This window comes from Xyrauchen texanus, chromosome 28 (genome assembly GCF_025860055.1).
Source record: "Xyrauchen texanus isolate HMW12.3.18 chromosome 28, RBS_HiC_50CHRs, whole genome shotgun sequence".
Classification (NCBI taxonomy): Eukaryota; Metazoa; Chordata; class Actinopteri; order Cypriniformes; family Catostomidae; genus Xyrauchen; species Xyrauchen texanus.
In genome coordinates, this window is record NC_068303.1 from 6,777,674 (window position 1) to 6,797,073 (window position 19,400).

Genomic DNA, 19,400 nt, shown 5'->3' on the forward strand with positions numbered 1-19,400 from the left:
TGAGTCCAGATTTACCCTATTCCATAGCAATGGCAGTGTCAGGGTATGAAGAGAAGCGTATGAAGTGATACACCTGTCATGCCCACTGTACAAGCCTCTGGAGGCAGTGTTTGGATTTGGGGTTGCTTCAATTGGTCATGCAATGTTATGTGACAAAGTCAGCTGACTACCTGAATGTACTGAATGACCAGGTTATCCCATCAATGGATTTTTTTTCTTCCCTGATGGCACGGGCATATTCCAGGATGACCCTGCCGAGATTCATCGGGCTCAAATTGTGAAAGAATTGTTCAGGTAGTATGAGGAATCATTTACACATAAATTGGCCATCAAAAACTCCTGACCATTGAAAGTCTTTGGGATGTGCTGGAGAAAACTTTACGGGGTGGTTCGACCCTCCCATCATTGATACAAGATCTTGACCAAAAACAAATGCAACTCTGGACAGAAATAAATATTGTGACGTTGCATAAGGTTGTCGAAACAATACCACAACGAATGTGCACCATAATCAAAGCTAAAGGTGTTTTTTTTTTTTGGCAAGGACGTGTAGTTAGCTACTTTTTGTTAGTTACTTGTTGTGTTGCTATCTCTTGTTTCAAATGTGTCATTTGGAATATTTTTAGTAGCTTGAAGCTCAGCATGCTACAGTTTCAAAGTAATTTGGTACTCAAAGGAAGAGTTATTCACTGGTCAAAACGCGCTTTAGCACAAACCTGCAACATTCATCTTAGAAGTGTTGATAATTATGTCTACTCACATCAGTGCAGAGGTTTCCCGTTGAGACCGAAGTGATCTTTCCTGGTGCTCCTGGGTAAACAGGTTTTCCTCCTGGACTTTGTGCCTGGTCTATGGGGAAAGAGGTACACATTAATATAAAGCATCAGCTTTACAATGAGTCACACTGCAAAAAGCTTCCAATGTTGCCTGCCTTATACAGTGGCAGCACTGCACCCTTGCTCAATCTACAGAACAAGGACAAATTAAACTATATTATCCAAGTGTTAAGTTTGTAGTTTGAACTGAATGTGATAAGATTTGGTAACGCAAAATAATACTAAGAAAACAATTTGACAACATGCAACGAGACATTCACGGGTCATGAATAATACAAACAATTGCCCTCTGCTGCAGGAATACAATTCAGTAGGAAGCAATGCAAGCTTCTGAAGTGAAATAACTTACTAGCCACATTTGGACTGGACCGGTGGTCTGCACGGTTCTTCAGTAACCTGTCATCCTTCTTTGGTTCAGGGTAGGCATCCCATGTGTCTTGAGGACTCTCAGGTGAGCCGTTCTGCACAGAGTTGTTGTAGAGCTCAAAACCCTCACTTTTTGGTCTGGCTTTCCCCTTGTCCCCACGTCCACGGTCTGACGCTGTGGAGAAAAGAGAGAGACTTAAATGAGACAGGACTGGAAAGTACCTTCTAAAGCTGTTCAGTTTGTAGGCCTAAAACTGGAAAGATAATTCATTTCCTATGGTTTTTTTAACTTAGAAATAAAAAGTTCCGTGGTTAATTATTTTAATAGACTTTCACATTTTGTTCAAAAACATAAATTGCACTACGGTACTAGCATTAAAAACACAAGTTCCTTAATAAGGGCTACCACCAGGATTTTAGTTTGCCTACTTGCACATTATGTAGCAACTTGTTAGGATTTTGCATTTTAAAAGCATACAATTTGCGCTTGAGATATGACCGTGTAATTTATGTTGTAGAACAAAACATGAACATTTCTTCAAATAACGTTTTACTCTTTGAAAAATCCATTGAAAATTCCTGAGGGAATCCATGGTGAATAAGCCTTCTGGTTTAACCAACAAATTGACGTCTAGACTGAACAGCTCTATTCTGCCATAACTTGTTAATACCTAACTCTGATCTCTGATCAATAATGGGTTAGCATAAGAAATATACTACAAACATGTGTTAAAAGCATTTCGATTTTATTCTCCCGAACTGTTCCATGTGTGACTGGGAGCCAGATTCACCTCTTTAAGGAACTAGTCATGCCAACACGCTGTGCCGCAGCTGCTGATATTTTTCAGCAGAATGCTAAGGCTCCCACACACAAGCTTGTTAGAGCTCTAAATAAATATTCTTGCCACAGTAGTGCAGTGCGCTTACCACGGGACATCATGGGGGAAGGCTGATTCAGGAGTGTGGCCAGCCCGTGGAAAATTGCTCCCTGTTTGGCCACCTCAAGCGTAACGACCGAGCCGGTTCGTGTCATCAGTTCTGCCGCCCTATAAGACAAAAGATGAGTAAATGACAGCCATACGTGACACCATAGGCTAAGGGTTCTCAGCAGGTGGGTAGCAGTTCTGTTGTAACAGTGTTCTAGACAGCAGAATAAATCAATTTGTATTTTGTATTTTAAAATACATATAATAAAATGCAACTAAACATATAATTGTGCAAAGTAAAGCAAAGGTTGTGCATCTAATCAAATGCCACTGTATTTTGGTTCAAATTCTTCTTTCATTTGGTAGAAGCAAGCCAAATTTGATAGATCACAACATGGTTACGTGACATGCAATCACCCTCAAAAATCATGACCAAAACTATGCTACTAGTTTAAAAAAGAGACAATATGGCCCAGTCTATAATAAATATACTGTAGGTCTAATACAGATAAACATTGTATGTGCCAACCACAATGTATTTTGTGCTGTGAATTATTGGCAGCCGAAAGCAGTTCATACTATTATTAATACATTAAATGTTCGATTATTAGGGCTTTTGGGACATGAAGCAAAACCAGTTGAGAACCACTGCCATACACTATAATGAATTAATTTCATGTTCAAAGCATTACTTGCATAGCAAAGGAATTGATACTGACATGCAACACACCTGAACAAAATGTACATTTAAAGAGGCTAATCCAACAGTACGCCCCAAATCTGTTTTAAACTGATCAAGTCAACATTTTCTATAAAGAAACATCTCAAAGCGACCAAAGAGACCAACGCTGGAATGAATCCTAATGGCAACTCAAGTTTTGCCCATTCACATTTATAAAAGTGTAATGAGCCATGTGCTTTTTATTTAACTAAAATCCACATTGAAGTTTTATCAATTGTGCCGCATCTCAAAGCTCAGCTAAAGCTGTTTGAAACCATTTTAGAATATCCAAGTATTTGCTTAGCCGTTCTGACATTCAAACCACAAAGGTGCTTTGTAGAGTACATAAAAGTGCAGCTGAATAGCTTGCTGAACGAAGACTAACATCTCTTTGAAGTAAAATCCTGGGAATTTGCTAATAATTACATGACAAACTGCTAAAGGCCAAGAAATGTCAATATAATGAATTTTTTTTGTTCTTATTCCACATAACTGAGTGCATTAAGACACAGTACTTGCTCATACAAGAGTAATAAAATGGTCTTAGTATGAAATCTTTGTTTATTTAACAGAGATTTTAGTCTTCTTCGATGTAGCCGGATATTGAATGCTTTCCCTTTAAGTCCATTTTAAATCATTTAAATCCAATTCTGGAGACGTTATTATTGAAGGTTCCCTCAAAATTACCTCTCCTGTGAGAGGCCGACAAGACTTCGTCCATCCACGCTGAGTAACTGGTCTCCAGCAGCCAGACGCCCATCCTTTAGAGAAATATTCAAAACAAGACACAATTAGACACTCCAGAGATTTCTGGAGACATGAGGTCACAGCATCTGTATTTGCTTTAAAAAAAAAAAAACAATAAAATAAAAAATAGACGGTAATAAGTTTCCCCAAACTGAACTTACCACATCTGCTGCACCTCCTTTGACAACAGACTTGATGTAAATGCCGAGTTTGTCCTGCCCGGCACCCTAAAAAACAAAATAAAGAGAAAAACAGTTTGTAAGCTCTGAAAAATATCTAGATGAAATTCACATTTTGCTACAAGGATAAACCACTGGATGTTTCACTGTAGTGAACAAGGACAAAGAAATTAAGCCTTCATTCATAAAAGCTCTAGAAATCTCGAGGTGATGATATCCACACAAGTAAGCCACTTCATAAAATCTGACCAGATCTGTGCTAGGATTGTTCAAGCTAGCCATTTTTGACTCTCTCTGTATCCACTCCGAATACTTCAACCAATCCCAGGTCAGAGGTCATCGTCTGACATGGACCATTTGATGTTAGACTATGCAGTTATGGAGACATCAGCTTGGCCTAAATGCATGCTATAGAAAATGTCTTTAAAAATTAAATCTATAATTACATAAAGATAGCAACATTTCCTGCTTTGTCCTTGCATGGAGGAGACCACATAAGCTTTAACACTCAAAATCATATTTCAAACACATAATGATCCATAACTGGGCGAGTTAAATGGTCTGTTTAGAGATTTATGCTGACAAAGTGCCAGTGACATGGTGTTCTGGAGTTTAGCTTCAGAGTGGTTTGCTTTTAAGGGCTATGGTTTCAACTTTTCTTTGTAATATTTGTTTTTTTCGATGGCTGGATTTCCTATTCGTGCAAGCAAGTCCCCTAGCTTTTGCCAACGGTTCAATTAGAAAAGGATCATACTAAATTGAACAATAAGAACAAAATGGAGATCTAATAAAATACTAAACAAAGGGTCTCACTGCAGCGCGTTTCTTTTGTTTATTTAGAGTTCCAAAGAGACACTACACCAACCCCTATCCTTAAAAACCTAACCCTAAACTTCCTTTACAGTAACCAAAGTAACACCATGGTATTTTGCAGTGAAAAAGTAACCACAAAATTAAACATGGTTACAATTTAAACACTATATTACTGTAGTAACACCATTGTTTTGTTATTAACAGTTTTTATTAATTCCATCCACAAGAGTCAAACACAACATAAAATACGGAATCAATTATATACATTAAACCCCTCCCCCCGAACATCTTAGATCTTAACACATCCACAAAAAACATAAGTTGTGTCCCTGTCTTCTGATTGGCATCGCCAGCAGGTGGGTGTGTTTTTAAGACCAAGCCTAAACAATCTAGAGGTTGTACAATAGAATCGATGCAATATATTAAATTGCATCAGACGCACCCTTGAATCTCTAGATGTAGACTTGATATTTTTTAGAATCCTAGCCCACACACCCTCCTCCAATACAAAGTTTAAATCTTTCTTCTATAATCCCTTGAGAGAAGCTCTGTCCCCCAGAGTCTGAATTAACAGAGTAATACACTGATGCCTCATGACCTTTTCCAAAAACAGTAATCACCACTTCTAGAGTATCTGCCATTTTAGGGTGTGTGTGCTACTCCCAAAAATAGTACAGAGCAGGTGACGCAGCTGTAAATACCTAAAGAGCTCAGATCTGGGAATCCTGAAATGATTAACCATATTTTCAAAAGATCAACACTCCACTCTCATATAGGTCACAGAGAGTATTAACCTCCCTCACAATCCACTCTGACCAGTAGAAAGGGGACTTATAAATATGTAATTTTGGATTCAGCCATATGCTCAAGGTAACATTTAAATAAATGTCCAAATTAAACAATCTGGACACTTTTGACCATACCACGTGCAAATGCGAGATAACTGGTGTGAATGTAACTTCTCTGGTTAGTTTAAAAGAAAGGCTTTGCAATGACAAAATAGGGGCAATGACTTCCTGTTCAATACAAAACCAGGGAGGGGCTCTCTCAGTTGGAAGCGACCAATGAGCCAAATGTCTGAGACTGAATGCATAATGATAAAACAAAATCTTGGCCAAGCCCACCTTTGTTAATTGGCCTATGTAACTTTATGAAATGTAATCTGGGACACTTACCATTCGACAATAAAGGACTTTGCTATGCTATCAAATTGTTTGAAATAAGAGAATGGAACATCTATAGGGAGAGACTGTAGCAAGAACTTTGGAATAAAATACATTTTAATAAAATCATAGATAAATTTAATGAAGCCCACCTGCCCACATCGCTTGAAAACCTTTTTATAAAGGGGTCAAAATTATATCACACAAATTAGCTGGGAATAAAATGGCCAAAAATGTAATGCCCTGTTTGGGCCATTGGACAGCGCCCAGCTGAAAAGCAGTTACTGGGCATTAGGCTGTCAGAGACAAAGCTTCAGATTTAGACCAATTAACGCTGTATCCTGAGAATTTAGAAAAGGAATTAATAATTCTGTGGAGGCAAGGCATAGATCTAGTGTGGTCGGAGACGAATAATAAAATATAATCTGCGTAAAGCAAAAAACGTATGTCATACCACCACTGGAAAATCATCCTCCTTTCTTATCGTGGCTGCTATTGGTTCCAGGGCTAGACAGAGCAGGTGCCCCTAGAGTAAAATAATCTGAAATGAATACATTTATTTGTATCAGTCTGATCATTCGCCACTGACCACATGATATTAATGAGACGCCTGATGTTATCGGAGGAACTGTGACCCCGAATAAACCCCACCTGATCTATATGTATAAGATATGTCTTTCAGTTAGCCAAAAGTTTTGACAATATTTTAACATCTAGCTGGATCAAGGAAATTGGAAGGTAACTCTTACACTCGCAGATCTTTGTACTTTTTAAGAATCAGATTGATCCGGGCTTTTGTCATGGTTGGTGGAAGCTTTCCATTATTTAATGATTCTGTATAAACTTCTAGCAAAAGTGCAGCCAGTTCTGTAGCATAAGATCTAAAACAATTCAGCGCCAAAGCCATCTGGCCCCGGAGCCTTGCCAGTAGGCAAGGCTTTACCTCGACTAATAAGCTCCTCCAAGGTTCTCTCAGAATCGAGAATTTTTTTTTGTTGCTCAGTTGTCATTTATAGGGAGTTCTAATGGTTCCACAAATGATCTAATATCTTCATCAGTAGATGAAGACGTGGAACTATTGACATCAAGATAGAATTCTTTAAAAGCATTATTAATATCAATGGCCTAGGTAAATATTTCACCACCAGCATTTCATTAAGGGAATGGTGGAAAAAGATTCTCTCTGCTTTATTTGTCTATTCAAAAGCTTCCTTGCTTTGTCCCCCGACTCAAAGTATGACCATCCTGCCCTGAATAACCAAAACTCCACCTTCCACAATAAAATAGCATTATATCTGTAACAGTAATCGGCCATCAGATGACATTCGGTGCTTCAGCTCTGCCTTGGCTCTTTTAATATTCCTTTCCAACTCCACAAGTTCTCGTGCTTTGGATTTTTTGATGAACGAGGCATACTGCATAATCCGTTTTAAGTGCCTCCCAAGCCAAACCCACAGAGGACACTGAGGACCAGTTGATCTCCAAATAAACATTGATTTCATCCTTTAACATTTGTTGGAATTCAGAATTTTGCAAAAGCGATTCATTGAAGCGACAACTATATGATTTATTTTTCTCCATATGTGGCAACACCTCTAAACTCACCATAGCATGATCTGAGACCAAGATGTTTCCAATTGAGCAATTATGAACAGATGAAATGAAGGATTTAGACTTTATAGATTAAAAAATGTATTCTAGAATAAATCTTATGGATTGTTAAAAAAAAACAAAAAAAACAATGCCCTAATCCCTCTAATGATTTGCAAGAAATATTCCACAAAACAAACTCCATCCAATAGGAGGCATAAGCACAAAGAACATGCAGATTTACCCACAAACTGTCCCAAAGGAGTGTTATTCCACAAAACAAGAGACAAAATCTAGGCGGAACCAACACAAAAATAAACAAAAAAGGCACCCAGATTTCTCAGACAGTCAAGTGAATGTTCAGTGAGTTAGGTCCACTCATCTGCATCGAGAGCGTCGCACAATGATTTATTCATTCCATTAACTTTATGAAGGACATCGCTTGCTGTAGGCATGTAAATATTTTGCGGCCATCCTTAGTATCTATTCTCAATTTGAGCAGGAACATCAGTGCAAAAGCGACTTTCCATTGATGTAAGGGTTTCTTGAAATCCTTGAATCGATCACGTATCTCTTGTCGAATTTGCAAAGTCTAGGAACAAGAAAATGTTGTGGTTCTTCCAAGTTTTCTTTTACTCCTCACGTAACATGAGATATTTATCGGATGATCTCAGAAACTTGGCAAGAATTGATCGGGGCTTGTCTCCTTCTGAGGATCTCCGAGCCAGAACTCTGTGAGCTCGTTCAATTTCCAGCTTTTGGCATGTTATGTCGAACAGACCTCTGGAAGAGCTCGTCTAGGAATTTCACCTTATCTCGGCCTTCTTCATTCTCAGGAATTCCCAACAATTTGGACAATGTTTGCCAATTACAATTCTCAAGGTCTTCCAACTTTTCCAAAACACGCTCCAAGTCTATCTTTTCCACTTGTCAGCTGTGTTTTTCCAATGACTCCAGATATTCGCTCCCTTTCTCGACGTCCTCCACTCTTGTAACCAACTCAGAGAATTTCGTCTCCATGGCCTATTACAGCAAGATCCTCCAAGTCACCAACGACCTTCACCAGCACTGCCGACATGCACGACAGTTGACACTGAATCTCTCCCACTGCGCCATCCAAACGGTTTCCCCGGTCTGCGGCACTGCCAGGTGTTTTGGCTTGTGCATGTAAGTGTCTTTTAATGACTTCCGAGGATTTTGAATTCTTTGACATATTGTCTTCATAGAACAGTTATGGAACAGTGTGAATCTAATCTCACCGGTTTATGACACAAAAATAATTAAAAACTAGCAAAGTGCGCAGAGCTCGCAGTTCACACGTCCGACCCTTGCATGGCGCCACACAACTCACCAACAGCATTGTGAATTGCATCAAATCTATGGTTTCTGCCAAAAAACATGGTTACTACAATATCACTATACTGAAACTACCTTTATATTCATACTTATGTATTATTTTTAGTATTAAAGAAAACATTAATAGAGGAGACAGGAAACAGAATAAGAAAAAGAGTGCGACACAATGTGGAATCAAACCCGGGTTGAAAAGGCAGTCTCACCGGCGTTATGCCTATGCCACTGAAGCTACACCCACAATGTAGTTTGACATAAATTTCTGTTTCCAATCGACAATTGGGGTGCAAATAGCAGAGCTGTGTGGTAGGTATTATTTATACCTGGGTGCAAATAGTCACTACGAAATATACATTTTGGTTAGCATTTACTCCATCTCCTTCATGCCTTTAATTCAAAACATACAAACAAGCTACAATCAGTCACAACACAAATGAACCAATTATGTCTTAAGCCACACCAGACAAATCTGGTGCACAGCATTTTGAGGTGACATACATTGGAGACGTATACTATATGATTTAAATTTCAGTCTGTTCCTTACACAAAGCAACTGTATTGCTTCAGAAGATTGGAATGTACCGCACTAATATGGACTACGTTTTATGGTACATTTTCGGAAGTTTGACCACTTATTCACTTGCATTGAATGTAAAAAATAAGTCTGGATATCTTTAAAAAATATATATATATAATAATAATAATCCTCGTGTATTAACAGACGAAAGAAAGTCATACAGGATTAGAAGAGGGTAAGAATGACGACAATTTATTTTTGGTTTAACTACTCCTTTAAACAGAATGGCTTTAACAGGTTCTGCTTCAACAACTCAAACTTCGGTGTTCGTCTCCATTTTCTAAATATAAATATTACAATATGAACTCTTTCAACGGTACATTATTTACTTCTAAATTCCAAGACTGGACCTCCACCAAAGTCCGTGCCATGGTCCAAATGATAATTTAAGTGCTGTTTCAAGAACACGGTCATAACAAACCATTTACTGAATCGCATGCAACCCATACAGGCTAAGCTCACAAGCTCACAGTCACTTACACAAACAGAGTCAACAAGGGCGAAAAAAACCAACAAAGAGTGAATCTTTGCTGGCAAGCAACATGATCATAGAGGGGTTTGTTTATCACCCAGTTTTGACTGGTCTAGTATACGTGCCATATTGCTCATAAGCACTGAATGATGTCTCCAAGTCATCTATATAAGTGGAAAAGCAAAGGAAAGCTGAAGGGAAGTAATGAATTTGAGAATCAGACACCCAGTAACAGAATCCAGCTGGGAAACACAGGAACGTCTTTTATTTCTGCCCTCTTTAACAAAAGCCAACATCAGCCGCAGACCCCCCCAAACGCACACACGCATGCACACCAAATCAAACACACCCTTAACATAAACTCTCAGTTAGCATATTCATGACTTAACCACAAATATAATAAAAATATGAATCAACATGCACATGAACACTATTAGTTAACAGGCCCCAAAAATGATTGAGGTCATGCCAGTTATAAAGAGATGCAATCCAGCACACTTCCTTAGAAACAGAATTTTAACAATAATTTTTTTTTTTTTTTTTAACAAAAAAAAAAAAGAGACCAACCACAAACTTCTAAGGAAAGATCTGCAGCATTAAGTCAAGGGTGGAGCAACCAAATGCAAATAGCATGACTTATTACCGAGAGTTCTTTGCATGGAAATCACAAAAAGGCAAATTCAAATGAATAGTATGCAATAAATTAATCAAAATGCTACAAAATCAGTCTACTGTACAGAGAGACTGCAAAGAACAGGTAAGAAAATGGCCAAAAATGTAAACCAGATGTCATAAAGCATCTTGTAAACAACAGTCATGGTGCAGAGCAAGTAAAAAGGGCCTACAGCAATGTGCTCTGCCTTAGTATAGAACAAGAAACTTTTTCCTGTATGTTGAAGGGGTTATGTTATGTGAGCATGGACAATTGCACCTCCTCATGAGGTATTTACAACAAATAAGAGGGGGATTTCCAGAGGCCTAGCGGGAATAAACACCAGTTTTGAAACTTTGAAATGGTTAAACTACAGTCCGGCTAAGTTGTTTGAAAGTTTTTTGAAAGTAGTTAGTAGCTAGTTAGTTATTTACATATTGCTAATAAAAAGGAAGCCAACAGTCTTATTTGTCTTAAAATGAACACATATTTATCCTAAATACATATAATTAAAAACACAAATTTCTATAATTGAATTGTATACATAGTGATAAAACACTATTTTTTTTTAAATGATACATGTTTACATGGCTGGTACGATATTTCCAATCCAATTTTAGACAAGACACTGCTTTTATTCTCAATGTTGTGCAGCTTGCTATCTTTTTTAAGGCCTCAACTTGTCTTAAATCTTGAGAGGGATACCTGTCAGCTGGTAAAGCCCAAAAGCTCCCTGATTTGACTTTAAAAGTACTGTACATATTACGCTGTGATGAGAAACAAGCTGTTTTATATATATATATATGTATATAGTCTCTCCACATTAAAGAGTGAACCTGTGGTGAGAGACACATGAGAAGACCTGAGGTTGAGTTCTGAGGTGGGCGGTTTCCATGCTGTCTGAACATGACTGATGGAGGAGAGCTCTTTCCCAGAGTCCCTCAGCCGACCTGCAGCCGTCCTAAGGAAAGTCTGCATTAACCAGTTTTAATCAAAGCTGGAAAACCTCATCATATCTCTGGTGTGTAGAACATGACAAGAAGTAGGGCCTATAAAAGCCACTGATAAATATCAGATGCATGTTAACAAGAGAACTCATTTCTGTTTTTAAAACAAGCAGAACTGAGGTGATGGCAGCATAAAAAAAAACAGTTAATTAATACTTGCTAGAATGCTAAAGAAGTCAGTTTGACTTTGGTTCGGGCTCAATTATTTCAAAAGGAGATGGCTTTTTTCGCTTGACTGTACACTTGAGCAGGGTCATTTAGTTTCAGCTCAAAGGTCCCTGGCTCAAAATTTTGTTTTTGATATTTTATTTACTGGTAAAAGAAGTCATTAATCATGATGAAAGCCAAAAATGTAAATGCCATGTATATGTGTGTTTTTGCAGATGTACATTTCTTAAAAACTAAAACTAGATATAGGTACCGCACAAACTGAAGAGCCACATGTGTCACTTATTCTTAATAATAGTGCATTTCTGGAGTCTCGCAAATTTACATTTACGTTTTTATGTTAACTAATGAAGGTATTCTAGTTTCAGTATTATTTGTACTACAGCTGTTTGTTTTGTTGGCCAAGCAAAAATAGCTTCATACCATGTGACTAACATTTGATTTTTGACCATTGAAAATGGGTAAAATTAACCATTTTTAGAGGAAGCCACATTGGAAGCACCATATTTCTGGGATTTCACCATATAGTGTCTTTAATGCTTCCGGAGTTACAGGCCCTCCAATTTTGGAAAAACAACAAATAGCTTTTTTCCCAATTTGTGAACTTTGAACAGTGCAACAAAGGGCGCTGAAGTCAACTGATTTTAGTAATAGACCTTCCTACCTCTGTATAAAAAGTAAAATAATGACTCTTCTACCTATCTAAGGTTATTATATTGACCTATACTCTAGCTTCAAAATCATAGGCAAAAATTATAATTTTGACTCCCTCTACATAAAAATGGATAAGTCCATAAATATGAAATCATGGCACTTAATATTTTGGCTTTCAACATTTGCGGTTACCAAATCAAAAATTTCCTCCAGGGAAGTTTCAAAAATGTGGTTGATTTGATGTGGAATAACCCAGCAAGTACAGGAATACAAATGTTCTACAGACATTTGAAGGTAACTATAGATTGCCAGAAGGCAAGTTCACAGCTTGGAGATAATTATAGGGTCTGTGTGGCCAATAGATGTCTTGGCACATCCAAATTTGAGTGTCTATTCGCACTCAGTGTTACTCAATGTAAATAACATTTTACAGCAGCTAAATGCTTCAGAAGCAAAAATAGAACCTGTTATGCCTGTTCATGGAAGTGTTACAGTCTTTAATTGCATTGAAGTGAATGGTCAGTAAACATGGGGACAAACTGAATGTCTGACTGCATGTTTGGGGGCCAGATATTAGGAAAAATATCTTCCTCATACACAACTCTCCACACACAAATTTTCCCTCCATGCAGCTGTCTGGCATAGTTGGCATGCAAAGATATATTTGCATCTGCAGTACAGACATTAGACATTAAAAGGAAAAATGCTGCTTTGAAGGAGTTCACTGATAATAGCACTGTGAGCATAAGCTCAAACCACAAAATTAAAGTTTCCCTTGATGGTCCTAAAACCCCATGCACCTAGTAAACAAAGTCTAAAGCTTCTAGACCACACCCTGACACTTCCCGTCTATGGAAAAGCTTCCTAAACCTGCCGCTGCAAACAAAGGAAATTGGAAACCAAGCTAGCCAAAACTGCCGCTTTGCTGTGTAACAGAACCTTTCAGACCGAAGTGGAACTGAACTTTGGTGTGCATGCCCCCTCCTCAGTCTCAAACACTTGCATAAAACGGCTGTGTTCTGCAAGTATGTATGCCTCAAATCCACAGCTTCCTGTTAAATGTTTATACCTGTGGACGTGATAGGTGAATTGAGTACTCTGGGATACGATCACGTGTGAGCATAAACAACTGAGTGCCATTTGTTAACAGCCCCAGGGAGTAAAGGCAGTGCCTGACCTTTGACCAAAACAGTGGACCTCACAGTGCACAAGAAAAACAGAAAATGCATCTATTCATACAGGGCACTGAAATTAGACCCGCCATCATATCCAGACATGATTAATCACCCCTAACAAACAGAAAATGTCTAGCAGACAGGACAGTAGTTTTGCCCTGAACGTAGCTGGTTCTTAAAGTCTAGACGAGTGGAAGACAGATGGACTGCTGAGGTTGTCAGCTAATGATGGGTGCAAAATATCATAACTAACACAAGAGGCTTTCAATAATGAGCTGCTTTCAGACGACAGTCTTCATCATGTCTGAGTGGCTTCTATTCTGTCTCTAATGATCTGCAGACTCTGGGCTGATAGCTTCGGTAAAGAAAGACCAAACAAAAAGTCTGTCTTCCGTCATGGTCCTCTGAATGTGCATTGAGAGGACAACTGTTTTGGGCTGTCCCTTAAACTCCAAGCAATGTCTATCCTGAATCTTTTGCTGCGAGGAGATAGAAATTAATCCAAGACATGACTCATGACTTAATTTAAGGGTTCAGTCTTACCTACAAGGCTTGATTTCCCTTGCTTAAGGAAAAAAAAAAAAAACTGTCTTGAAGTTTTACAACCCTTTAGAACAACATGGGATTCTCCAACCATGTACCCAATTAGTGCACCCTCTCATACATTAATCTTTGAGTATTTATTGAAAGACAATCTTCCAAAAGGCCACAATTCCCTGCTCCTCCGTTCCTTCTCTGGACATGTAGAATCAAACAAGGTAAGAATTGTCAAAAATGTGATCATCTTAATAAATGCAAGCTGACAGTTTGAAACATCTCAATTTGGACAATTGTAGGGGGCAGGTATTATTTTGCCTGAAGTCTGAAATGAGCTACATTTCACAACAGTCAAAAGATTCCATCCTGAGCCGACTGAATTTGCAAAATGAGACCCAAGAGCCCATGGACTGTGAAGGTCCCTTGAAGAGAAAGTTGGCAATAAGCATGCTAACAAACATTACTGTAAGTATGCAGAAAATGACAAGTCAGTCTAAACATTTATGTTTGGCCATGTTTTGTTCTGCAACCCATGAACCAGAACAAAACATTACTTTGATGGCAATGGATTCATTTAAAATGGGTGACTGGTGTTCCTTCAAACAGCATATCAATCAAAGTGAATAATATAATGAGCCATTTGTGGCAAGTTAAAAGACACACATTAGAGCGAACTCGTTGCCGTGTTCACATTCTGTTCTCCACTCAGAGTCTTCAGGATATCCAAGCAGTGTTTGGGAGTCGCATCCTTCCATTGTTGTTGTATATGAGATCAAGAAGCCCACAGAAAAGGAAGTTAGGGAGCTATTGTGCTCCACACCAAGTACACAAACAAACAAAAACAAGTTTACATTACTTTGGGAAGTTTGGTTATGTGATAAAACAGAAGAAAAATCCTCAAGGCATAGTTTCTTGTGGCAACGCTCATTTCTGTGTTGCAGTAGAATAAATAGATCCAGAAGTGGGGAAGAACGGCAGGTACTGTAGGCACCATCACCATTATGTCAGTTTATAGTATGAGAAGTCAGGATTTCACCTTGTTTTTCTGAAACTTAACACTGTCCCAACAGGGCTGTTATCAGATAAACATCTGCAGCCTGAGCAATCAAACACAGCAACAGTAGCCCGGCTGCCTGCACAGCCGTTCAGCTGGACTGACCCAACTGAATTGTTTGCAACAAGTGAAGACGGGTTACAAACACTGGGATACATAACGGAGAACTCAATGTTCAGAGCTCGTAATTATTAACCCTTTGACCCTGACTACAAGATAGCAATACAAGTTAAGCTCCTGCAACAACATTTGTGTCAATGTTGATAACCACAAAAACAATTTGACTCACCCCTGATTTATAAAAAGTTAATAAAAAAATTATGGTTACAGTAAGTCACTTACAATGGGCCAGGGAAAAATGCTAAATACATTGTTTCTGAAGTATTGCAACAAAGCCATAAACATTATACATGTTAGCATTATTTAAGTGTGATAAAAACGCTTGCATGTTTTGCTCATGACAACACGTTGCAATATTGGAAAACTTTTCACAGATAAGGTTAGCAACAAATGTTATTGTTAACATATAGTACATTTACGTCTTGTAGTTATACTGTTGAAGCAATGTGTATTTTAAAGTTTATGGACTGGGACCATTCACTTCCACTTCAAGTGCCTTACTTAAACTGTCATTTCTTTTTAAATAAACAAAGACGAGACTAAACTATTTTCAGCATTATGCCATTGATGCTGTAAATTGAGCTTACCTTGTATTGAACCCGAATCACTCCTCTTTTTTTGCAAACGCAAACATTCACTTAATGAAGAACAATTCAACAAAGCTATCTCAATCTATGATGTGAAATGGCATCACAAAAATGGAGATATGCACTTTAAACTGGGTTATTATGTGTGTTTTGGAATGTAAACAAATGCAGTTTTTGTGTTTTTCTAGTGTCACATGGGTGTGTATAAATGTATGGCAAATGCTAATACTGAAAATCTACCACATGTTCATACATGTGTTGTTTGGTCACATGACTTTGTTTACACTGACAAAAACTCACTCTCTCACGGTTGATAACAGTCGTTCAATAACATTAAAATAATACACTAAATTAAAATGTCAGCAAGTGTTGACGTCCTTGCATTTATAAATTAAATTTAACCATGTTCTGGGTGTGTATTTTTATTTTTCAGATAACTGATTTGATTCTTTTAATGTGAAAATAATCTCCATAAAACTGCCACCAAACTCTTTAAACAACTGTGTGAAGCCCTTTCCCATTCATCCACTAGCACCAAACTATCTGTCAGCCTTTCTTTACACACTCATAAAACACGCACACACTCTTTGCCAAGCAGTATCTTACCGGCTCCTTCTTCCCGACCACAGAAAACCACATGGTGCTGTGCTCCACTCTGGAGTCAAGACTGTGAGCTAAAGAACAGAGGAACCAACTGATAATGGCCCAGGAAAACTTATCCAACTCTTTGAAAGCAGGCAGGTCTACTGATGACTTTTGGGCTACATGCTACAGAACCATAATATGGCAAATATCAGAAGTCAGAATAGGAAATACCACATCCAGACGTAAGAAACTCCAGAGACTATATAACAGTTCAGGTAAACTTTTAAAGCTGTGTCCGAGCTAGTTCCACACCAAGCAAAACCTTCTCTCCTCTTCAGATCCTCCTCTTTTCTCCATTATTGTGCCTTAACCCTCCTTCCCACTGTTTCCCAGCCTCCTTTCCTTCCCTCCCCTTTTCACTCCTTTCATTTCCTCCGTTCTACCTCCTACTAACTGCTTCAGTTTGCGATTCCTCAGGCAAGCAGTCTTGATAAATATAAAAGCAGTACAAGGGAGGTTCTGCTATGAAAATAAGTTATTTTGAGGCCCATATTCCTCCCACAACTACACATCCTCCTCTCTGTCCCTGAATCGGACTTATCTGGGAGGAAAATGCTTCTTTGGTGCCCCAAGGGTGGGAAATATGCCACTAAACTGCTCTGAAACATTCACTTGCATAGTGTTAATGCAAAAAATTATTTGACAGACCAAAAATCATATTTGTTTGAACTGCATATCGGTTATTAAGAGTAAATGTAGACTATTAACATGTGTTCCAGTTGCTCAACTGGTAGAGCATGGTGCTACCACTGCCAAGGTCACGGAAACACAAATACTGCTTAAAAAAATTATAATACATTTTACACACACACACACACACACACACGTTGTGTTTCCATGTTTTATGGGGACTTTCCATAGACATAATGGTTTTTATACTGTACAAACTTTATATTCTATCCCCTAAACCTAACCCTACCCCTAAACCTAACTCTCACAGAAAACTTTCTGCATTTTTACATTTTCAAAAAATATAATTTAGTATGATTTATAAGCTGTTTTCCTCTTGGGGACCAACAAAATGTCCCCACAAGGTCAAAGATTTTGGGTTTTACTATCCTTATGGGGACATTTGGTCCCCACAAAGTGCTACACACACATACACACACACACACACACACACACACACACACACACACACACACACACACACACACACACTACAGGTCAAAAGTTTTGAAACATTCATTCTTATAATTCCCCCACATTTTAGAATAACAGTAAAGTCATCAAAACTATGGAATAACATTAATGGTAATTTAATGGAAATGGGAATTATATGGACTAAAAATCCAAAATAAATAAAAACTTGTTATATTTTAGCATCTTCAAAGTAGTACTATAATTTGCAGACATGTACTCTTGACATTTCCTCAACCAACTTCTTGAGGTTTCACCCTGGGATGCTTTTTAAACAGTATTGAAGGAGTTCACATCTATGTTGGGCACTTATTGAATGCTTTTCTTTATATTATATACATGCATACATAAATGCAGCCAAAAGAATTTACTCTTATGGTATTTTTTGGTACCTTTATTCACCAAAGTAGCATTCAACTGATTGCAATGTATTAGAAGTTCAGAATTTTTTCCTTCAAATTGTAATAGTAATTTTTCACATTATTAATGTCCTGACTAAACTCAAAGGTTTTGAAACACTTCACGAAATGTTTCTATATATATACATATATATATATATATATATACATATATATATATATATATATATATATATATATATATATATATATATATATATATATATATATATATATATATATATATATATATATATATATATATTTATTAAGTAACTTAACTACTTGACAGTGCCATCACTTCAACATAAAACAACATTGTTTTTTAAAGGGGGGATGAAGCACAGGGCATTTCCTCAAAGTATTGGATTAGAACAGCATTCGGCACTAACGAGGAAAGAGACACAATTTGCTTACGACTCAATTTTGAATTTGAAAATTTTCTGAGCATACAGAGGAGCTTGTGACAAAATCAAACAAAGTGAGTTCTCATTAAAGTACATCCTTGTGTTTGAAAGAACTCAGTGTTGTGGAAACAGTATTGTCTGTTATGACCAGCATGGCAATGGTATTCAGATTATAGCAGCTACCAACATCGGGTATAAAATCCTCACAACACTATTCGTCAGAGTTAGCTCTCTAAAATTTTAAATGCTGTTATCGTTAACCTACAAATCCCTATGACTTTCTTGCTTTCATGGAACACAAATGTAGATGTAAGGGACTGACAGCCTCAGTCACCATTCAATGTATGAAAAAAAAAATAATAAAAAAAAATTATGTAATGAAAATGAACGGAAACTAACGATGACTAACTTCTTTTGTGTTTCGGGGATGAAAGAAAGTCATGGGTTTAGAACAACATGAACGGTGAGCGAGATTGACATTTTTTAGGTGAACTTTATAGTTATCTGCTCAAAAAAAGTTCTAACAACAGGTCACAACATTGCAATGAAAGCAATATTGTTTAATTTTACAAAAAAAAAAAAAATACAATAATAATCTGCACTTACCTTGGCCGCCACAATACTGAGGCCCATGCCATTGTGTTTCTTCAAAGTCACAGTCGCAACTTCTGGATCCTTCCGCATTGGCTATGAAGAAAGAAGGCAGGTGAGTTTACTTGGGGACAAAGAAATCCTTGGTTGTCTTTTTTACAGTGTTTCACAACTATGTATTTAACTCTAGTCCTGCTTCTGCGAGCTACGTCTAGTGACTGTTCCTGGAGCAAACTGAGGAGGTGGTGGTGGTGGTGGAGGGAGAATTAGGGAGGTTCTGCTGCTGGTTCTCAGAGTAAAGCCGACCGCAAGGAGAGTAACGGCGGGCTCTGGAGACGAGTCAAGAATGAAAGCCACATGCGTCGGCTCCAGAGTGCGTCAGGCCTCAGTGGGCTTGCTTACGCACGGGCCTGGGAGAAAGAGACCAGCTTCCCACAGAGAAGTACTGTGCCATGGCCTCTCCTTTAGTGAGCCCCACAGCATAGATGCTGCACATGGCATGCATTGTATAGAGAGCTTCAG

General features: G+C 38.0%; 1 protein-coding gene across 16 annotated transcripts in view; it reads right to left on the bottom strand.

Moving 5' to 3' along the window:
• LOC127621668 (afadin-like) overlaps nt 1-19,400 on the bottom strand; it is a 161,683-nt gene that overhangs the window by 20,353 nt on the left and 121,930 nt on the right. For all 16 annotated transcript variants that reach the window (XM_052095360.1, XM_052095363.1, XM_052095362.1 and 13 more), the window contains 6 exons: nt 18,894-18,974; nt 3,758-3,823; nt 3,537-3,610; nt 2,130-2,248; nt 1,186-1,377; nt 761-849 (listed from right to left, as the gene is read on the bottom strand). In XM_052095360.1, the coding sequence (XP_051951320.1) occupies nt 761-849; nt 1,186-1,377; nt 2,130-2,248; nt 3,537-3,610; nt 3,758-3,823; nt 18,894-18,974 (621 nt within the window). The remainder of the gene's footprint in view (nt 1-760; nt 850-1,185; nt 1,378-2,129; nt 2,249-3,536; nt 3,611-3,757; nt 3,824-18,893; nt 18,975-19,400) is intronic.